The sequence below is a fragment of the Chaetura pelagica genome, unplaced genomic scaffold, assembly GCF_000747805.2.
Source record: "Chaetura pelagica isolate M959 unplaced genomic scaffold, ChaPel_1.0 scaffold481, whole genome shotgun sequence".
In the NCBI taxonomy this organism is placed as follows: domain Eukaryota; kingdom Metazoa; phylum Chordata; class Aves; order Apodiformes; family Apodidae; genus Chaetura; species Chaetura pelagica.
Genome location: NW_009952255.1, coordinates 143,148 through 166,398, shown reverse-complemented (window position 1 = coordinate 166,398; position 23,251 = coordinate 143,148). Strand labels below are relative to the sequence as shown.

Below are 23,251 nucleotides of genomic sequence, written 5' to 3'. Positions count from 1 at the left end.
TTTCTTAATTATTATTATGCAGTGGTGCCCCTAAACAAAATCATTAGTGGGACAGTTAGGACATTTTGGAGACTAAGTACTTTTTGAATGAGCTAGCTCTTGTCACACTTCTAGATGCTACTGGGACCCAAAGCAACCTTTCCCATCAGTATTACTGTAAAGCTATTTTCATCTCAGGACAAATTGGAAGTGAATCTCAAAGCTTTTAATTTTTGTGGTGAGAATGAAAAAATATAAATATAGTTTTTAAATGTACAAATTAAAAACACGGAATTTTCTTAGTGTGCTCTGGATCTCTTGACACTGCTCATTTCTCCCAGTGCTTTCCTTTTCTGGGGTACTCCAGTTCCAAGTTCTGTGCTATTCTGAAGGTAAGATTCAGCTTCTGGCAGGCAGTAAGACTCCATTGGTGGAGGTGGATCCTTCAGCAGAGGAAGAAAAACAAAAAAAGAAGGTGGCTTAGCTCAAGTCTGTTTAGCTCAAGAAGCTTCTGAAAAGAAACAGCTCATTAGTTTTCTAAAACTGAAAATAATAAAATGAACACGTACATTTTGAATAGCTTTTGCAAGCTCCCTACCCTGTGACAGATCTCACTGCCAGCACTAGTACAAGCCATGTTACAGTAACTAATATTTGAGGCCACGGATCAAAATACTCGGCATAGGGACTTGTGGCCTCAACTCCTGGGAAAAGGAGACACATGATGGGTAAAGTTGCGGTCCCCTCCAGAGGTTTCAGGTGGCTGGGGTTGCTGGAGAGGAAGGGCCTGCCCCATCCACCTGTTGGGCAGGTGAAGAGCACCCCGAGAGGGCAGGCACACCTGGATGAGGTAGTCAGCGATGTACTCGGGTTTCAGGCAGTTCACTCCCTGGGCTGCAGCCTCTGCTACGTTCACCCTGCTGTCATCTGGCTTCAGCTTGCTGAAGTCAGCAAAGAGATGAGTAGCTTCTTTAAAGAGAGATGCAGAATGACCAGAAAACACCTACAGATGAAAACACAACAGACAAAACCGAGTTTATTTCTGTGTTTCTTTGCCAGGACAAATGCAGCTCATGACCCACAACTGCACTCATGGAATTAACTAACTAGCAAACCAATGAGAAATAAAATACCATTCACAGCTGCATTCTGTACCATCACACACCTTTCAACAAGGATGATCCTTCTCATCAGAGCAGGGCACAGAAATTCTATCTTCAGTTCCCACCAGCACTACTGACTTGTGTGGCCTCACACAAGCTGCCCTGCCTGGCCCACATGCAAAATGAAGATTTCTTCCCACTCTTTGACCAAGTCTCAGCTATCCTGTGTAAGCACTTTTGTCGATTAAGATATTTAACTCACACAAAACCACAGTTTATCAGAAAGAAAATAAAAACTCTAATAGAAACACAGATAGATTTAAGTATTTTTAAAAAAAATTACATACTTTTGCTCCTCCTGACTGAAGAAGGCGTCTGAATCCTGCTTCCTTGGTTTGGTCAACATTCAGGATCACTTTCCAGCCACTGAAAGCTCCCTAGACAAAAGGCTCCATTTAGTGAGAAGTACATTGGTACTGAAAAGGCAAAAAGATTTAATGGGTCTGTAATCTGCCCCTTTCATGAATATCCATCAGATGAACATTTGCTATCACCGAATTTTGTCTTTCAGTGTAGATGGTAGAAAACTCCGCCCCCCCCACCCCCCCCCAACATACAACTATTGAGCCAACACCAGTCAGGCATCTTGCCACCAAGACCTTTTACCTGCATAGCAAGACAGGAAAAACAAATCCATGAGAAGGCCCTTGGCAATGAATATTTTTTCCAGAACACCAGACACTCACGTTTGGAAACAGATCTTACTTGAACACATTTCCCCCTGCCCCATGCACTACATTATCCTCTCAGTTACAGTAGCAACACTTAGGGCCAACTGGTTTCCCCTACAAGCACTCACTGGTTTCCAAGTAGGCAAAGGGGAACAGAGGGTTTGTTAAAAGCATTCAATTAAAAAGGCTATTGTAAAATACATAAAAATCAGGATTCATCCTGATGCGACTGAAATGTCAGTGCTATTTCTGCTTCTCAATGAATACTCAACAGCAATGCCTGATTTGAGAGAGGAATTAGAAGTCTTTGGAGACCCTAATTCCCACTTTAAAAAAAAAAAAACCTCATTGGAAGACTGTGAAACTTGCACCATAAACATCACGGAAGGTGCTTTATGAAAGGTGCAAACTTGTGGCATGTTTGAAGCACAGCCCTGCTAGAGCTATAAAAATGGCTGTCCAGAGAGCTGTATTCACCTACAGGGCACAGCACAGGAATTGTAACTCCTCAGGCCAGTACCAGTTACGGTGAATACAGCTCTCTGGACAGCAAGAGGTCTGAAGTGTAATCATCACCTTCATGGCCAAGGAACCTTTGCATACATAAGTAGCTACATTCCAGCTTTGCAAAAAGATTAAGACTTCCAATATGTGAATACTTACAGTTTTTTCAAACAAAATTACTCAACTAGAATATATCCAGCTAAGCCATTTTGTTCTTAGAAACAAGGCAGATTACCTTTCCCTGCCAGTTACATGTCTGAGCTCTTTGGTGACAAGCCCTGTCCTGTCCACCCACACTGTACAACTTCCGTGAGTATATAAATACCTCAACAATACCAGTTTCTTGCCTCCCTTTATGAATTTTTTTCCTCCACCTCATGGCTGCAAGTGCTAGTTTCTTCTGGTTTACATTGATTCCAGACAAGACATTAAGTATGGAATTACTTCCCCACTCATAATCTTCTTCCTAGAGCAATCATAAACTTTAATTACAACTAGTCCTGCCAACTTTAACAGCAGAAAAATAAAGAAAAAACAAAAACACATCAAGATGAAAAACACAAAACAAAACCAAAACAGAACAAATCCCAACTTACTCTAGTTTTATATCATGTTTTTATCTGGCCAAAACAGCTCTAGTTAAAACTAGAGATATGGCTCTTAACTGCACACATATATCTCAATGAACTAATGTTTTTTTATGACATTAAGTAGCATTGTAGACAAACAGATTCCTCTTGCAATGAAATTCAACAGGAAGACAAAGCAACTCACTACTCTGGACACCATGGATTCTACACTTCTGCAGTGTCTTCCAGAACAATGATAGTTTCAATAAAGAGAAGATCCAGTCTACAGGCATTTTTTTAAAGTTAGCCTGCTCAATGTAAAAGAACTGCTAGATCCAGGAAAAGTGTAAAATACTGGTTAGGAAGGTGAGGAGTTGGAAGAGTGTTTAAAAATGTTTATGTACATGGTTACAGAGTTGGATCACTTAAAACTGTTATGTTCATTTACTGAAAGGATCAGGTTTTAATTCCTGCTATAAAAAGATCCATACAACTTCAGCTGATAACAATGAAAATTTACCAAAAGGTACTCAAGCGTCAATTTTTAGAACTAACTATAAAAACATAGGTATTTTGTTTGTCCTTTAGCAGGAGTTTGGTCCAGGACTAGTTTTCAGAGAAATGTTTGCAAAATGTTTCTCAGATTTTGGATCCCCTTAAACTTCCAAGGCTCAGGCAGTTCAAACTGCTGATTGCTTTTCAGAGTTTAAGCCCCCTTCCTAGTAGTGCAAAATAAAAATAAATGAGAAAGGTGTGACATAAAATCAATTTCTTAATAATCAAATCACATGCCTGAACAAAGCAGCCAGCTCCTCTACATGCCTCCAGGTAGGAACGATGAAGCACCCATTTCCCAGCTGCCATCGAAGCCAAGAATTTTTCATTTCGAAGAGGATGTCCCACAACAATGTGTGTGCAACTTGGATCAAAGCACTGTTTCTCAAGTACTATTCCACCTGGGAAGTGAGGAATTCATTTAAATAAAAACATTTAAAGGTGATGCTGTACCACAGAAAGGATTAACCCGAAGTGAGAACTATGTGAATTGAGATAGTTAACTCCGTAAGTTTACATTGAAAGCATTATCATTGAAGTGACATGGGCAGAAGCTGGAAAGAAAGAAGTAGTCAGGGAAAAGTGGCTCTGATAAAAATAAAGTGCCACTGTAACACAAAGAGAAATGAGAGACACCAGAGGACAGCAGTCCTGAGCAATCCCAACAGTAAAGAATGAGGCCCTTGTGGGGACAGCTAAAAAAAAACCCTGCAAGAAGACAAAACCATTGCTGTTTTATGGCAAAGCTGATCGCTCTCATAATAATATATTCAAAAACTGCTCACAAGCACAGAAAGCCATAAATTTGAGACCTCAAATCTGATGAGTCATGAACAGAAGCCCTTTCTTTCCTCCAGCTTACCAGCTAACAGACACACACTATTGTTTGCATTTTACAAATATCTGGTACCTAATTCCTCAATCAGATGGCAGTAATCAAATCTTTCTTGAGGATTAAGAGAAGACAGCTGAAATTTACGTTGTTTTTCTGGTTCTTCACCAGCCTTCTCATCTTCTGAAACAGCCTGGAAATACAGTAACAGATTTTGAAAATACAACAGAAAGATTAGGTTGACAGCTGACTATTTCTCTGCCTAACATTCTGGGTTATTTTTATATTAAGTTCTCTTTTAGTCAGGAAAAGCAGAATCAAACCTATCAATCACTTGACAAAAGATTGAATCTTATCACATCAATGTTAGGCTCCTGTTTAACATCCTCTTGCTTCCCCCTTTCTTCAGGGCACAGCTGAACCAATCTGTCATAAAAAACTAATCCTTATATCTACACCAAGTTGAACACATGAAGGAATCATCACCCATCTACCACACTGCCTCATTCATTCAGACCTTCAATAACTTCAAGGGCCTCTATGCATTTCCACCACAGCCTATTTACTAACATGACACCTTGTGTCCGTAACTGCTGGAAGTTTGTGCTTCCAGGGTATCCCCTGTGGGCTAAAGACTAAGCTCATTTTTCCAGCCCCTTCTAAGTTCACTATAACAAAGCAGAAGTTCAAACCAGGTTTTTGGCAGAAAAATAATTTTCAGTTTGTACCTAAACACAAATTCCAGGTACAACCAAGGAAACAAAAGTCTAAATTTTTTTTCCCATCATCCCAATGTGGCTGGAGGAGTTTCAAGTAATACACATAGCAACTCCACCCCCAAGCACACCTTGGCATTCCAGCAGGAACAGGATAAAAAGCTTTACTTAATTTAACATTATTTGTTCAAAGTCTCGAAGAAAGGAGGAAAAAAGAACTAGAACTGCACAAAAGTAATCCACTTGAAGATTTTTAAATGCAAATATTCATCTATTTTATATTTCAAAAGTTCTTGAAGTGTCACTACATCTCAGAAGACAAATAATCATAAACATTTCTTCATATGACAAACCTTTTCTTTGGGCTGTGGTGCCACAGGAGGGTTAGCCAGTGGGAAAGCAATGCTGGGGGCCTGCGGAGTGGGGATCAAGTGATCTGTAACTGGTGTTTCAGGATCTCTACACACAGGATTTTCTAGACCTTCAACCAAATCTCCATCCCCAGCCTCAGGAACAGCTGTCAAAGTAAAGCATTTTTGCATGACCTGTCTTTGGCTGAATATAATTCTAGATTTAAAAAAATAAATTAAAAGTAGCTATCCTAAAAGGACAATACACAGATAGTTATACAAAATGTGCAATTACATTTTCACCATTATATTTCTTAAAGATGCTCTTCCTTATACCACAAACCACCAATCAGAATATTGCAGATTCATGTACCTGGGATGCCTTGTTTTGGGGGAAAAAAAAAAAAAGGAAAAAGAAAAACCTCCAACGGCCTAATATCTTTGGCTAAGCTGCACCAATTCAGTTGAATCAAAAATCAACTGAATGCTGCATGTAGTTTATGTTCTTCAACTTCCCCTAGGACAGGAGTCAGTTGTTAGGAAGCCTGTTGCCACAAGAAGTAAGTAGACTGAGGGGAGGAGTTGGCGGCACTGTCTCAGGAGGCAGGAATGGCAAGAAAGCAGAAACAAATTGGAAACCATAATTATGTTGCTTCCTTAGACCTAGCAGTAGACTAAGCATCTTCACTGAATTCTGACCGAGCTATATCCACTGGCAGCTCTGACATATCTGTTTTTCAGGCTCATGGGTAACTTCTTCCTGTATCTCCATTCTTCACCTATAAGTATTTTCACTGTAATTAAAAAGCTTCTGCTACTGGTATTCCCATTTGAATTCCACTATACCTACCTACTTAAAAAGTAGCTGTGGTTCCTAATAAAAATGTGGAAGATTTCCTAAAGCTGATGCAGACTACTTTTAAAACAGGTGCTGCCTTAGTGTTTGACCACAAACGGCAGATGGACAGGAAAGATTCTCTTTAAAAACAACATATAATGGAGCTCAAAGATGCAAAATTGTATTTTTGGCATTCAAGAAATGCCAACAATGCTCAGTTTGGGTTTTATTTTTGTTAAAGGAGAATTCAAACAGTACTGTATTTAAGTCTGTATTTTTTAAAGTCTAAAATGGACACTGTACCAAAGAAGAAACATATTGTGTTTCTGAATTTACCTATACCAGCAATCTCTGCATCTGCTAAAGATCCTCTGAAGGTAGACTCATCCAAGTTCTTATTGACATTACTCTGACCTTGCTCAGGATACTGGGAAGGACTATTCGGCCACTGAAAGTTGCTGACAAGTCTTGCTCTTTCCTCCCTCGCAGTAGGATCATCCCAGATGATCTGCTCACTCTGGGATGGCTCTGTATTTATATCTGTGAGTGCCTGACGCGACTGCCTAAAGAAAAAGAAACATAGATCCCTTCAATATTTATTTGTTTTACAGAAGACTACTATACCAGAAGGCAATGTGTTAAAGATCATACCAACTGCAGTGTCCAAGCAAAGTCAATACTAGAAAGCAAGGCTAGGAAAAGGGAAAATTTCAGCATAAAAGCAACTCCAGCAGCCCTGCTTTAGAGCTCAAAACCTATTCTCTGTTTAAAGAGAGAAGAATAGAGAAGAAACATTCACAGAGGCGCTTTGCAGGAATATCTGTTACTTGTATATCACCTATGTACTGAAATACTGCAGCAATGGTTTATTCAAAATCTGTAAGAACACTAACTATTGTGAAGGAAGATATATCAAGTGGTATAATTACATTCAAAATTAAAAAGTAATCATACTATTGCATTAATTTTTTGAAAAACAAAATCAAGTCTGGATTCAGGTAACATTCATTCAGACTTTAATTAGCATGACCAGTTAAAGATTCTGAATTGCAACTCAAGTAAATCAATAGAGAAAGACAATATATCTGCAAACTCTGGAGACCTATTCATGTTTCAATGACTGCCTAAGTAGGCACAGGGAGGACAAAACAAGACACTCAAGACACAAAAATCAATACCTTAGAGCTTCCAAGACCCTACTTCGGCCATTTCGCACAGATCTTGTGCTGTCAGGAGTGGTTGGAGAACCATCCAAACTGTTCCTCGACAGGGAACCTCTTTGCCCCTGTGGTTTCACTAACGATGTGGCAGACATGAGCTCCTGCAGCTGCCTTTGGAAATTCTCCCTCATTTCTAGTGCTTGGGTTAAAACTTGGAGAAAGAAAATTCACAAGATCAAGACAGTTATATTGTAAGAAGTGAAAAGTAACTGAAATTCCAGCCAACTTCGCCTTTCAACCCCTGCTCTCCCAGCACCAGGACAAAAACCATACATTAAGAAGAGGAAAAGATACCTGTGAAAAAATATCTAAGAAAACTACTTATGTCCTTAGTCACCTATTTCTAGGCTCAAGTAGAAATCTCCATTTGGCTCACTTCCAAATTTGCTTGCATGATCAAACATATCCACAATTCTCCCTTAACTCATTTATTTACAAAACAAAATGTTATACTTCTGAACCAGTGATTTGCCATGTTAAAGACAAACCTTAGTGTTTTAAAAACAAAGAAACAGCAACTAAGTAATTTGCAACAGACAATCATGATTTTTTTAAGGGCTGTCAGTCTTCACAAGAGAGAATACAACCCCTCACATCCAGCAACAATAAAGGGCTGACTGTATTCCAGTGGTAAATACATTAGTACCTAAGCTTCCAAATAAAGATACTCACTCATATATCAGCCAACTACATTCAGCAGCTGAAACTGTAAAAGGCTTATATATGATTCCACAACTGTTTGAAAACAGTAATTTACATTTACCTCCTTTGGATTCACTTCTTACAGTTTGTTCTTCCCCTGTAGTGATTGTTTCTTTTATTTGGTCAACAGTTACACCATCCTCTTCATCCTCTGGAATAATCTAAAAACAGAGAAGGCAAGCAGAACTCTCAAACACCAAAACTGTGTTCAACGTTTGTATAAATTCTTATTATTAATCTTATCTTAAGAGTAATTCTAACCTTTCTGCTACCACAGTGACTGTGAAACAGTGAACACCAGCATCATTGACAACACCTATTCTGCAGTCTAAATATCTATACTAAGGCAAGTTAACACCTTGGATCTCTTTACCTACAAAAGGCAAAGACTGGACCTACATAATTTCAAATTTGGGAAGTGCTTCTAATCCTGAAGTGCCTGTGTCTTTCTCCATCACCCTACAAGAGGAGCATTACAAATGCAGAAAAAACTTTCAAGGAACATCTGAGATAACTACTATTAAGTACTAGCTAAACCTGATTCTGGGCATCGCTGAGTAAGACTCAATGTTTTTTATTACTATGGTAAAATAACAATTGACTGAATCCAAACATGAATTCGTATCACACATTATACCTCATTTTCCTCTGCTGGTCTTCCAGTTGATGGAAGTTTACTGGAGGAGGTGAGCCTGACATCCTCCACTGCACTGATATCCAAGCTCATTTTGGGATTGTAAGTGTGAGGAAAGAGAGATTCGGGCAGCCGTTTATATTCTTGGGCACTCTGTAATAACACAAGACGAGAAACTGATTGAAAGAGAAATTCCACATCCTAACAGAGCAAAAGTATAGGAAAACCATCAAAAGAAGTACTTGACACAAGAGAAAAATGTGGCTCTCATTCTGGGAAACGTAGCAGAAATGTTCAACGGAAGATAATTTCTCCTTAAGGAGAACAAGGTGAAAGTACATCAGTGAAAACTGATTGGTCAATTTACAAATGCAAAACAGAATGCAAAACATCAGTTCCTATATATGTTCAAGATAAATTAAAAAAGAAAATAAACTGCCATATAACTGGTTTTAAACCTCCATTTCCCTTAACTTTTAATAAGGGAACAAACTGAGCTGCATACCTCTAAAAGCCAGTGCTCTGAAACAATATATATGCCCCGTTCTTTAACTGATTTGTACTCCTTATTGTTGTCATTTTGTCCTCCCTTATAGATGAAGTGTGTTACTGTTTCATCAAAGCACCATCTAGAAAATAAAACAGAACTTGAAGATACAATTTCCTGTCAAAAAGTATTAAGAAAACCACCTCAGAAATTGTTTTCTCCCTTATTCATGTTAAAATACTGTTTTGCCTAAAAAAACAACTTTACCAAAGACAGCATTCAGTTTCAGGACAGAAAAATGTCAGTGTCCTTAAGTAAAAGAAAATTAATCTGATAAACACAGGTATTTGCTATCTAACACAAACACCTTTAGCATTTCCAAGCTACTAGCAAACATAAGGGCAACTTCCTCATCCGCACTGTCAGTATAAAATATATAAAATATATCAATCAGATTTAGTGGCAGCAAAATTCTGTCTTGCAGCTGAAAGGTTATTTTGTAGTTTCTCTTTGTGACAACTTATTTTTCCTAAGCTTTCCTAAGCCCACTAACTTAGCTGTGCTTAGAAACTATGAAATACTTAGTTTTGAGCCAGGAAGAAAGAAACACACACACAAATTCAAAATAGATTCAAAACCTAAAATATAAAGCAAATCTTAAGCTACCAAAAAGGTAAAATGTTTTGTAGTCTTCTTCAGATTAGAAGTGGATGGACACATTTGGCAACAGAAATTGTTTAAGGTGCTAAAATCTAATGTTTAGCTGTGGGAAACAGTTCTTCTTCCCCACGTAAATCTAAACAAAATGCCTTTTTGCTATAGCAAAAGGTCATATAGATAGATAAGCATACCAGAACACCAAGACTCATAATTATCAGAAGTCGCAACAGTGCAGAAGCTTAGAAGCTGTTTGTATCAGTTAATACCTGTAGTCTGCCCCAAGAGAAGCTGCTACTGCATTCAGTTCACTTTGCTTCTTACCAAGTTTTTTACTAACATATATAACAACATCAGCTAGAGGCTTGGGTTCTTCTTCCTGTTCAAGCAGCAGGGAAGAAACAAAGAGTCATGCTTGGGAAGTTTCTGCATCAGTAACAAAAGTACTTTAATATTTAGTATATTGCATAGTAAAATATGCAATAACAATAAAACTAAGATAAACACATTTAATCTTATTTTTTCTGCTCCCAAACTCCATAGTCAAAACCCAGCACTATTAGCATTCCATGCACTAAGAATCCAAGGATAAAAGATTCACTCTCAGCCGGTCTCCCTGTAACACACTCTGCTCCTTCCATTGCAGACTGAGCAGTTCCTGAACACCAAAATAAGGGAATTGTCAAAGCTGATGCCACCCAAGTATTTCGCTATACTGAGGTGAAATGAAAGGTAAAAATAATCTAAAAACCGAGAAGTGACAGCCTTCCCTTAGAATCACAGAATGGTTTGGGTTGGAGGAGAACTTATTTTGAGGGCCCCAGAGCTGGACACAGAACTCCAGTTGGGGTCTCATGAGGGTGTAGCAGAGGGGGAGAATCACCTCCCTCAACATGTTCTTTCCTCTCCTCCAGAGGAAACACTGGCAAGCAATACACAAATGCTCCCCTTCCTCTTACATCTTCTGTTTTATCTCACTACAGTAGATTAGACTAGATTAGATTAGGCAAGATGACTACAAGAAAGGGTAACATAATGTGTCTTCATATGGGGGTAAGCAAGTGATCACATCTTGTGCTTCCTAGTATGCAGAAGAACAGCACCTTACAGAGGAAGATAGGAAAAGAGGACAAATGCATTGGAAAAGAACTCCTAACTTTAGTACACTACAGATTATTTAATCTTGCTCATCTGGAGCCTGGGAATTTAAGTGTAATTAAATCCTCTCATGCCAACACTACAATGTCTAAATTGGCACATATGTATATGCCATGGTATTTGTCAACTGCTTAATATTCAAGATAGTAGTACAGACAGTAGGAAAAGGTTTTAAAATTCTTTTCCTTCCTTGAATAGCAAAAGATACAGAGTTTTCTTAAGTAAGCCTATGGTCCAGAAACTCAAATCCAAAACTTCCTACCACTTCTGGCTGTGCAGCAGTCAGTTGAGGGCTGGCTGTAAGAGCTACTGCATTCTTTGTACTGTTTGCCAGGGCTAATTTCAAGTTTCTGCCAATAACTTCAGAGAGAGGTGTGCTCAGTTTCCTCGTTTTTTGATCATGGCCTCCTGGAGTTTCCAAAGCTGCCAGAGCATCCTACAAAAAAAAAAAAAAAGTGATTGAGTTTCATTAATGCATTACAGAATTCTGTATACAGTCTGTAGTAAGATTTCATACTCCTAAACCAGGATGGAGTATACAGTAGCAGCTAGCAAGCACAACTGTTCTACCACTGCACAAAAGCAGTACAAGGCAAACCCAATGTTAGAGGCTGCATAAGCAAAAAAGGAAGACAGAATGTTTCTCTTTTTTCACTTCCATCAAGGAAAAGTGCCCACAGTACAAAAGCCAGTGGCCAAACCCTCTCCTAAGCCAAATCAACTATTAAATTTAATAATACTGCACCTACAAGAGTTGCATCTGAGTACGTGATTTTATCTGCACTTTTAAAGCACTGAGTTGCCTTCTGCCCTTTTAATAAAAGGGGAAGTCTGGGTCTAGAATATCCTGCTTTTGAAAATTATCAAAGTGGTGAATTATTATATTTCAAAAAGCAGAGTACCAATTGAATCACAGAATGGCTTAGGTTGGAAGGGACATTTAAAGGTGATCTCGTCCATCCCCCCTCCCATGAGCAGGGACATAGAATCATAGAATGATTTGGGTTGTAAGGGATCTTAAAGATCATCTAGATCCAACCCCCCTGCCACCTGCCCCCTATAGCCCCCTTTAAGTACTGGAAGGCCACTATAAGGTGTTCCTGGAGTCTTCTCTTCATAAAGCGAACTAACTAAGGCGAACACTAGATTGCTCTGGTTTTGTAACACTTGTTTTGTTCTATATCAGGCAGAGGGGTTAAACAAAACAAAGCAAACAACAAAACAACCAATCTATGAACAATGTTCAAACAAAACCTAGCAACTCTGCAGGAATTAAATGCATTAATCTTTCAGTTAAGGCCTCAAAAATGAAAAATAACCCTGAAGCCTTCCAGAGCACATCTGAGCCATTCAAGAGCTATTCCGGCATAGATACTCCCCAAGTGTCAGGAGTTTCTTTGTTTTAAGACTAGTAGTTTCTCTAGTCTTTTGTGGCCTTCAGAATGACACTCTGAACCCAAAACCCCAATGCTCTGCTAAAAAGCCATTACATTAAAAGATGCCATTAAAGTAGCATTTTATCACAAAACAAGCAAACACTTGTTTCCAAATTTCTGCAGCAATTATAAGCCTTCTTGTTACATTTCTCAGTCTTTAGATGCAAAGAACACAGATTAGGTACTGTGTGGGGTGTAGAACACGTGAGCCTAAGATGCTGTAAGAACAAATGAGCTTTGTTAAGGACATTATAGCGTCTACTAGCCAATAAACTTAGTCCAGAGGTCATTAGAAACATACACAAATAAATGGAGCCAGTTTTCCTGGCTTTATTTAAAATGGGAAGTCTGTATCTCAACAGCATAAAAAAGGGTAGGCACAGGTTTCTGTGCTGCTTCTAGGTTTACACACACGTTTAACCCTACTGGACATACAGACTAAAAAATGGCAAAGATTATCACCTTTACATCAAAAGAGGGCTTGAATAACTTGTCTTTGGAAAGGAATTTTGATGGTGTATCAAGATGTAAAGATGGTTCTTTCTGTGGCAGTCCCCCCTGTGCAGGAACAGTTGTGCTCTTCCCAATATGATGAGAGATTACAGCCTGGAAAGCTTTACTCTGGAACCTGTTGATATCAAGAGGGGTCACAGCTGTTTTTCTTCCAGCTTCAAGAAGACAAGTAGATTGTTCTGAATCAGGAGATTTGAAAGTTGCTGGTGTCTTGCTAAGCTGAGTAATGGAACTCTCCTCATCTTTGAAAGAAACAAAGACCATATAAGCAAGAAGTCTGCTTTTTCTTTCAAACACAGATCTCACATACAATTTTATAAACAGCTGAGAGTTCATCTGGGCTTTTTTTCTCTAAAAGAAAATAAAAAATCATATCCCCCAAAAAATGTTCTAAACTGATGGTTGTATTTTAAAAGCCAGTATCTTTAGTGCCCTTTCCAGTTAACTACCTAGTTTGAATTACACTGGTACTGAGCTTGAGCACAAGTGTTTGGAAAAGTGCAAGCAACCCCTTGCCCACTCACACTGTTTGCAGTTCTACACATACCTGTATAGCTCATGTATGTCATACAACAGTATGAAAATAAAAATCCAAGAAAACAATGGAATGCCAAACAAATCCTTCCCTTTCAACATTAAAGGTAGCTCCTCCTCCTTGGTTCCTTACTTTCTATGTGACATAAAATTTCTTTCATACTAATGACTGAATCACACCTCTATGCATGGGTCCAGTCCCTTATGCTTTTGGATTAATAGAATCAAGATTTAGCCAGGAATAAGCCCTCAAAGTTTATCCATCATAAATGTTTCCAGACAAGCATAACACATTACCTTTGTAGCTCAAAAAGATTAGTACAATAATTGGTTTTACGTTTTACTGCTAATTCCCCATCACCTTTTTTTTTCCTTAAAAAAAAAATGTATAATTTAGCTCTAGTACTTGAAAGGTGTTAGGAAAAAAAAAAAAAAGTCTTTATTGTAAACAAACAGCAAAATGGCACAATCATATCTGTTAACATGTTAATAACCAACCTCCAGCCTCTGCATTTTCAACCAAGAACTTGCTTTCATCTGCTCTCTTTCCTGTCTTTGCACACTCCAAGAGCCAAGCTACAGTGACTGCTGGCAGATTCCACTTCTTTGCAGCTTCATACTTGGAACCATCTGGTTCTCTCACCACAAGATGGGTGCTGGCAAACATTCCCTTTTTTGCATTGGCTTTCCGCACAAAGAATTCCTGGACTCTAAAATTAGATGAATTAAACATTCATTTAGTCAAAACAGAAATTAATCTAGGGCATGTTTATACTGTAATAAATCCATTCAAGCAACAGAAAAAGAACCAGTAGAATTATCTAAGGCCATTTACTTTGCACTTTACAGCCTAACCTACGTGCCAAAAAGAAAAAAAATGGCAACCAAAAAAAACAGAAAAGAAAAATAAAAAAGTTTAACAGTGATGTTTTGCTTCTCTCAGTATGGAAAACGTATAATTTCTCATACTGCACAAGTCCTCATGTATCCCATTTCCAGATCATACACTGGGCCTAACATTCTTCAGCAAGATTAACAGGATAGTTTGGATTCCTTTCTGGAACCAACCCGCACAAGTTCCAAATTAACAAGTTTTCTTTCTATTACAGTATTTCTCTTACCATCAAGGACTCAGTCTTCCCAGGAAATGGAAGAACTAAGAGCTGACCAGCAAAGAACTGAGGTCAAACAGAATACAAACCAGATCAAATTATACTCTAAGGTATGTAGTTTTACCACTCCAGGACTAAACATGTTTTTCTTAATGTTTCTCAAAGATTTTGAAGAATTAGGAGCAAACAATATGCCATCCCAGCTCTTAAGAAATGGTGCACTATCACTGGTTATGAGGCTGGACTAGGTAGTACTGAAGAGGAGGAACAGTGGGCCACTTTTGGACAACTCCAGAACAACTCAAAAGGCCTGTCACCTAAAAAGCTGACTTTTTTTCCTCTGTTCTAGAGTAGGGCAAAAAGTTACTGAAGCTCAGTCATTGGGAAATATGAGATGTAGCATAGAAATTAGGCTGTGTGGATATTGAGTAGATTTCTCTAAAGGAGAGGAAAATAAAAGAACTATATAGAATGTCTCATTGCTTCAGCACTGGGTTTTGTAAACTAGGGGAATCCAAGAGAGTTTTAGCTCTCTTTTTTACTCCTGTAAAAGAAGAAATTAATTGCTTAATGGATTGCATCACATTGGCTGTCCAAGAAAAAGAAGAAAAGGTGACAGGAGACATACCTTGCTCCTAGCAGTCCTGCCAGGTATGTCAGGGAGTCTCTCTCTGCACCAGTAAACTGGCTAAAAGAAAGAACACAATCTTCCAGAGGGGTAACTCCTTCCATTACTGGGACTGGTGTGAAAAGTGGATTGGACTGGGGATCTAGTAGGAGCTGCTGTTCCACACATGTTATCTTAAAGAATGTGAAAGATAAAAGTGCTAATTGAGACAAACAGCAACAAGTCAATATTTCAGCTACTGTGCAACAGTATTTATGAACTCAACAATCAATCCTGCTTCCATCTGAGACTAATTATTTCCCACCGAATCAAATTATTTTCTAGAGAATTTTAATTTTGTCAGGTTTGGCATACTGAGGCATCATTCAGAACTTTTCAGTTAGTATTCTTTCAACCCTTGAGGCTCCCATAAAGTAGTTCAAGGAGTGATCCAAGGGTCTGTACATTTGCTTCACGGAAAGTTACCTAGTACTGAAAATTACTAACAGCTTTTAGCCTGCATCATGCACTTGCTCTTTGCAAATATGGTTAATGTTTTTTTTACTTTGAGCTATGAAGCTGACTTGCTCTTCTACTACAAGATAAAAAGCTGCAAAAAGCATGAAAACACAAAAAGTTAAGCACAAAGGTATAAAATTAAATCATTATTAGTCAACTAGCTCCCTCTGCAATTCATTATTTAGAGAGAATGATGTCAGACTCTCATGTAAGAAGCCTCTGTCATGACAATGAAGTCCCACTTAAGAAGCCTGTAGAAAATAAGTGAAACAGATAAAAGGTATCTTACAGATGCAGAGGCTTTAAAGCATGCTTCCATTTATTATATTCACATGAAACAGGACTAGTCTCTCTATATCTCGCTTACATTTAGGCCACAGCAAATGCTGCATTCTAACAAGACATTTTTAATACAGGTATCTGTTTACTAGTGGAACTGAAAGCCTAACTCCCTTACCAGCCAGGTATTTGTGACAACATCACCAACAGTTGGCTTCACTGTGCACCCCAGTAAAGGTACCACAGCATAGTCTGCAATGGTTCTGCTTTGCAGTGGCAGAATTTTCCCAGCATTCTCCTTTATAATATCTGCCATGCAGGACTCTTCCTCTTCACCAAAACCCAAAAGAAGAAATGTCTTTCTGACCAACAAGGCTCCTTCAGCCAGTGCAGAAGGCTCCCCCAAAGAGCCATTAGAGACAGAAGACTGATTTTCTCCTTGAACAGTCAAATGAGTAACATCATTGAAGGTACTGGATGTTAGTTTCTCAACTCCATCTGAAAGGAAAAGAAACAAAACAACCAACCATAGTAACTGCTTGAGAAGAACATCAAAGACAACTCAGAAGAGCTTTATGAGGAAATGACAGTATTCTGGTATTCCCAGCCAGATTTTAGTTAAAAACTGCTCTAAACAAGCTTATTTGAATTTGATTTCTAAAACACAATATAGAAGCTAACATACTAGATGTGGCTAGCTTTTTAATAAGCAAATGCTGCAAAACTCAAATGCTAATTAGGAGCACCTAAACCTTCTGTGGTATCCCAAGTGTGGAACGTACCTAATGTAGACTCATTATTTAGATATTGAGAGAGGAAGTCATCTTCAGCAGCTTTCAAGTGCTTTGTAATGTTTGCAGATTGTTTCTTGAAGACATTGTTATTTTTGGGAAAAACTGACTTTAATTCAGGCTCCTCCAAAACTGGGTTCTTTAACAGCTGGTAGTTCAGAGGGACATATTGCTCCACTGGATGTAGATAACCTTTACTAAACGACTCCAGCAACCATTTTGCCGTCACTACATGAGGCCTATGAAATAAAGAGTTACACAAATGAGTTACAGGTTTCAGACGCGATTCTTCCTTCCCACTCTGCAAATACTAGTATATACACACACACCCCTGAACTTTACAACTCCACCACTAAGCAAGTTTTGCACGCTTAACAAACCACTTTTTTTTTTTTTTTAATTCTTGCAGTCTGAGAACAGAGAATTTCATATTTCATTTCTGCAATGTAAGTTATACCTGCCATTGCTGGGTTCCCAAATCCTTCAATATATTAACAGATGCATGTTAACATCACTTTTCACAAATAAGAATATTTGTTTTTCTATTCACGGAGGTGACTCATGGCTACCTGAAGAAATACAGTATTCAAGAGCACATAGGGATGTACTTATGAATACCAGCTCCTAAGTCTTCTCTTTTTAGTCAAGAACTATTTTGGATTTTCAAATTAGGACACTGTTTTTCCTGTTTACAGGGTGGTGGGAGAAAGAAAGTAAGACAGAAGTAGACCTTAAGCAATACAGTTATCAGAACCTGTGAGATGTCTTGTCCAAAAAGTGCTTCAGCTCATCAGTATTCTCCCCCAAAATGACATGGGTAACATCTTCATTAAGTTGATTAAATCGAACACCACCAGCGCAATTAATAAGCCTTCTCATCTTGTCCAACTTCCTGCCACTGAAGCCACATAGATAGATCTGCAAAGAGAACAGAGCAACAAAATTGGCTTTCAAGTAAAGAAAAAAAAAAAAGTAAACATGAAGAAAAAAATAGAGCAGGCTATTTTAGTATGGTTTGACTGCTGTAGAAGGCCAAAACTAACAATGCAGCTTCTGAGAGGCAGAAAACAGTTAAGCATTTAGAATTGGATTAATTTACCTTTGCCAATAATCTAGCAAAACTTCAATATTTACTAATGGAATGTACTCACAGACAAAGCCATACAACCAAAAAAGCCAACCCACACCAGTTACAGAACCCATTCACTATTATAAATGATGTAGGTATATAAATATGTAATTTGATATTTAGACTACATTCGTAATACAATTATACAGACACACATAGACCCCCATGCAAGCTACAGCATGTGGAAACAAACTAAATCTGACACTTGCTGCTGACCAAGGAAACAACAAATAACAATTTACTCAAGCAGCGATTGCCACTGCCTCAACCTAGCTGCTTTCACAGGGTAACAGCAAACATTCCAAAGTATACATTGTTAAACATACTCGACACCCATCTAACAAATCTTCGGGGGCGTGAAAAGAACTCATATCCAAGTTTTCCAGCTCATCAGGAAGAGGATCCAATCTGCTGCTCGTAGCAGAACTACACGCGGTTTCGTTAACACCACTCAAATTGACGTTGGAAATGTGGCTGACATCCGAAAGGGTGCTCTCTTTTTTAAAAAAATAAAATAAAATAAAAATCAGAAAAGATGCATTAGTTTTGGCTCATCTCTCTCCACGAATCAAAGTCCAAAACTACCACACACTATTTTGTTGTGCCAGAAGGAAATGCAAATCTGAAAAATAAAAAATACTAGGTAAATATAACCTTGGTTAAACCAAAGGCTGTATTTGCACACATTTGAGTATGGTCTTATAAGCAAGGTGCTTATACACCTTCTGTTCAATTCCAAATGAATGTCATCTATGAGAAAGCAGTCAACAAGACTTGCTTTCAAAGCTCTTGTTACAGTTTTGTGTCCACCCATTAGAAATACTCTTAGAGGGGCTTCTCTGTAGTGAAGAGACATCAGCTTGAAGCTCAGGCATTGCTCAGATACACAGTTTCCATAATACCCAGCTGAATTCCTAGTGCTGTTGGTACTGCTAACTCAGTGTTCCTGCCCACCAATTTCCTGTAGTAGTCAAAAACAGGTGTTCAGAAAGACACATTTAAAACTGCCTGTGTCTTTCATGCTACCAGGTTTGGTTACAAAATGCTTTGTTTTTTCTTCTCTTAATAGCATTAGGTAAAAACAAATACATGAAGAAAAATAAATAAACTTTAAAAAATCAGCATATGTTTTCCCTCAAAGACAGCTGTAAGATTTAATTCAGAACAGACACTTGTTTTAAACTACAGGTGTATGAACAGTATTTTTTTAGACTTAAGAGATGTACATCACTGATTCTTCAGCAGATAATCATACACCTAATTCAAATTTACTTTTTAAACAAGTATTCACGTGTTTTAAGTCTAAACAAGTTGGAATATTAAGTACACATAAAAAGTAATCTGTTGTGTTTTAAGGATAAACAGAATTGGAACTCAAACTGTCAAAACAGGATTACAAAAGCAGACAGCACCCAGCTGATTTGAAACAGTTCTTCTTCCTTACTACAAAAGTTTCGTACCTTACTTTAGTATCTTTTTAAAAGTCTTACTTACTATCAGGCTTGCTGGCATCATTTGTAGGTGTTGACGTACTGGGTGTACTTCTCAGTTTTGATCCAGCTTCTATTTTATACATTGTCTCATCCTGACAGAAGCCTTTCTCAATGCTGTCAGAAAACCACTGCACTGACACACAATGCACGTTCCACTTTTTGGCACATTCATACTTCTGACCTTTAAAAGTAAACAAGATAAAAATCACCAGTTACTAGAAGGCTAATGCTTCAAACAGTGGTTGCTGAAAGACAGGTGAACATTAAGAAAAATTAAAAATTCAAATAAATTCTTTCAACCTGAAAGTTGTATTATCTTAGACCCTTCTAATAAGCTGCTTACTTACCTTTAGAGTAAAAAAACTCGTTGCTAGCTAGCTCATGCATACACTATGACAGGGTACTAAACAAAAAGCATTTTTTAAAAAAGGGTCTAAGTCTTTCAAGCACAGAAAAAAAAAAAAAAAAAGGTGTAAAAAGTCACTGAACACTTCCCCATGGGGGAAGGGAGGGAAATTGGGAAAAAAGAATACCCTTCTCAGTTGTCTCACAAATATCAAACCCTTTCATCTTCTCAAGTGTTAAGAAAAGGGAGCTTGCATTTTGTCTTTTAAGGTAAAAGGTATAGATCAGTTAAAAAAAAAAACAACAACAAACCACAACATGTTAATCCACAAGCCAATTTTAATTAGACCAAATTAAGCCACATTGAGCTCTCCCCAGAAAACTTTGTTTCTATTTATTCTTCCATCCCCTCTAGGATTCTCTTTCTTTAAACACCATCTGGGTCTCTGCTTTTTCCCCCTCTTTTGTTCTCTTTCTCATGCCTTTAGGCCATAAGAGTGCCCTGGGTTACTCTTTCTATTGACAGAAACAGAAGTAGAAAGAGCAACACTGAAGCAGAGACAGTTGAAACTTCTATGCTTATGCATATTTACACTACTCCAACTCAAGAAATGAAAATAGTATTTACTCTGCAAGTTCTACCTTTTGGCTCTTGAACTATGAGGTGAGTACATTCGTTCATCTTGAGCTGCCCCGTATATTGCCCACCATGCTCGGCAGTGAGGCGCTGAACTTCTCTCCTGTCTGAACTACTCAAGCCAGTGACACAAATTGTACAGCCAAGGAACACAGGACAGACATAGTCTTCCATGTTCACATCCGTGTATCTCATTATGCTAAAGAAATGAGAGACACAAAAAAAGAAGTATTATTTTCTTCCAAGTAAAATCAACCAGAAAAATAAAGCAGCCTGTAACACCATGAGAATTATCATTCCCCAAAACAAAGTAGGTTTTGTTTTGTTTTTTTATACCTTTGCTGAGACTTATCCCACAGTGTCTTAACCCAAGAGGGAAGCAAAATGGGTTTTTTCAGAGAAGCAGCTACCAAGTATTTCTTGCTGCCAACTTCTCCAGCTATCAGATGAGTTACTGACACACTGAGGTCTCTGTACACACATCCACCCATCATCTGCACGTATTTATGAACTTCTTCCTGGGTGAGGAAAAAACATTATACAAAATCATATTTTAAAAAATGTGCATCATACTCACCTTAAAAAACAATGTATTTCAATTGCCTATGGTTTGTCCTAAGAAACTGTTCAGAAATACAAATTGGATATATACAGAAGCAATAAAAAACATCAAATACAACTTCCATTTTATCTGCATTTATGAGAAGCTGAACATAGTATGTATACTTAGTAAAAATTCTAAAATCATACCGTGCAAGAAAAAAGTTTACATATGGTTGGCATTTTAAGTAGAATAAATTAGCAAGATATTGGAATAAAAAAAAAGGAAACTTCTAAGATAAAACTATTTAAACTATAGTAGACTGAATAATAAATCTTTATTGTGTAGTTTTGAGTAACCCACAACAGAGCATGCTGTCTGTAGCTGCCAACTAGCAAGCTGAGAGATCCATCAAATCAGTTAACAGAAATCCCTAAGACATACACTTCCTCCCATGTTAATACCACTGAAATCTTATATGCTTATGTATGTACATGCCTATGTGATATATACATGAGCATGTATAGATACAACACCTACATAAATATATTACATGTAATTATACAACTCCCTCTTACTTCATACAACTCTCTACATAAACTATACATACTCTACAAACTATAGAAAAGCTACATATAACTAGACACAGTTAGACATGCATAGTAATGAGCAATCTGAAGCAAATATCAACAAGAATAAGCTAAAGAATCCCTTTTATACAACACATTACCCTAACATGTTTTTCAAGGCTGGTACAGGACACTGTTACGTCGGCCATGGTCATATTGTACACAGGATGCTCAGCTCTTGGGACACAACGCTGGGACTGCATGCAGTACAGGACTACCTGTGGTCCAACAATTCTACAACCAAGCTGCAGTAAAATAAGAGGAAAAAAAATAATCATAAAAAAAAGGCAAAACAACAAAGGAAATTAGCAGAAGGTACACCAGTGTAAAGAAGGCTTTCCTTGTCTCTGAGTCCTGAAGAAGGCAGGGCCTTTGGTCTGTCCTCCTCTAACTCTCCAGGTAGTTGACAGTTTGGGGTTTTTACTTTCTTGTACAGATCCTTACTACAATCCTTATAGGTTTTTCAGCCTCAGTAAAAGATGCAGATGCTATAGCTAACATGCTAGAGAACTCTAGCTAGCTTATCTTCTTCGGCTGCACAACTCCTCGAGGGTTAAACAAAATCATGCTACTTAGGTGGTAAAAAATTGTGAAAGATAGCCTGCTGACTCCAGCAGAATCTGAACTGATCATATTACTTATTTTTACACATGCTTCAAAATAATCCTTATGCTTTGCTAGGCAGTGAAGTTTTAAAGATTTTATTGCTCATACTTCATACTGCTATATTCAGTGCAAAAAGAGAGGACATACAAAATGTAAGCATGGACATGTGGGCTTCTAGAAAAGAAAGAATATAGCTAGAAGTAAGCTGATAGGTAGCATACCTTTTTGAGATGGTTGAAAGCAACTCCTCTGAAAGGATCACAAATGTAAAGGGATTTATCATTTTCTTTTATACTGAGCGCTCTTTCTTCTTCAAGGATCTGAAGATGTTCTTCTGACTGAAATTCCTTTATAGACTGCAGGTGAACAACAGAATATATTTAACTGGCAAATCACAAACAGCCAATCCAGTGGAAGCTATATGAGTACATCTACCCATGACAGCTGACAAGAAAGCTACCATGCAAGAGTACACTGGCAGAAGAAAGGGCTGAAACACCTCACAAGTGTTCCCTATCCTGCAGCTCTTCACAATACACATGCTTAATTGTCCATCACACAAACTGTCAGGACTTGATCCTGCCACACAGCGCCCTTAGCTCCCACTAACTTCTGCAGGCTGAAAACAATCTACAGTTTTACCCTTCTTATGTTTGCTCAGTGCTTAGATGAGCAACCACCATGCAGACCTTCCAAGCTACATGTCATCTCACTGCACCAACAGCTTTTGAAATTATGATCTCTTGTTCCATACATACTGCTTCAGCAAAAGTGGGTTTTGTTCAACAAAATGTACTAAACCATAACTACCTCTATCACAGAAACAGCTTTATTTCCAGATATGTATAAGCCATATCTAAGTCAACCACAGCAATGATTTAATTAGCCAATTCACGAAGCTCACTAAGAAAGCTGACCAAGCCTACTTACCTCAAGAGCTTTCAAGAAATACTCCGAGCTCCCAGAGGACTTGACGAACTTCACAAAAAACGGCTCCTTGTTACCTTTCATCCTTTAACTGCGAAGCACAACACAGGAAGCCTCC

At 38.1% G+C, this 23,251-nt stretch overlaps 1 protein-coding gene across 1 annotated transcript; it reads right to left on the bottom strand.

Moving 5' to 3' along the window:
• Window positions 1-195: 195 nt before the first annotated feature.
• Window positions 196-23,251, bottom strand: TOPBP1 (topoisomerase (DNA) II binding protein 1). The gene is made up of 27 exons (XM_010007412.1): window positions 23,137-23,251; window positions 22,428-22,562; window positions 21,702-21,845; window positions 20,767-20,948; window positions 20,436-20,629; window positions 19,446-19,629; window positions 18,282-18,447; window positions 17,581-17,744; window positions 16,818-17,065; window positions 16,214-16,527; window positions 15,259-15,431; window positions 14,002-14,228; window positions 12,934-13,226; window positions 11,298-11,471; window positions 10,147-10,256; window positions 9,239-9,362; window positions 8,737-8,886; window positions 8,161-8,260; window positions 7,356-7,548; window positions 6,514-6,740; window positions 5,343-5,506; window positions 4,352-4,466; window positions 3,679-3,842; window positions 2,643-2,783; window positions 1,430-1,519; window positions 821-982; window positions 196-422 (listed from the first exon to the last, which is right to left on the bottom strand). The coding sequence occupies exons 1-27, from the start codon at window positions 23,215-23,217 to the stop codon at window positions 279-281; spliced, it is 4,563 nt and encodes a 1,520-aa protein (XP_010005714.1). The 5' UTR covers window positions 23,218-23,251; the 3' UTR covers window positions 196-278.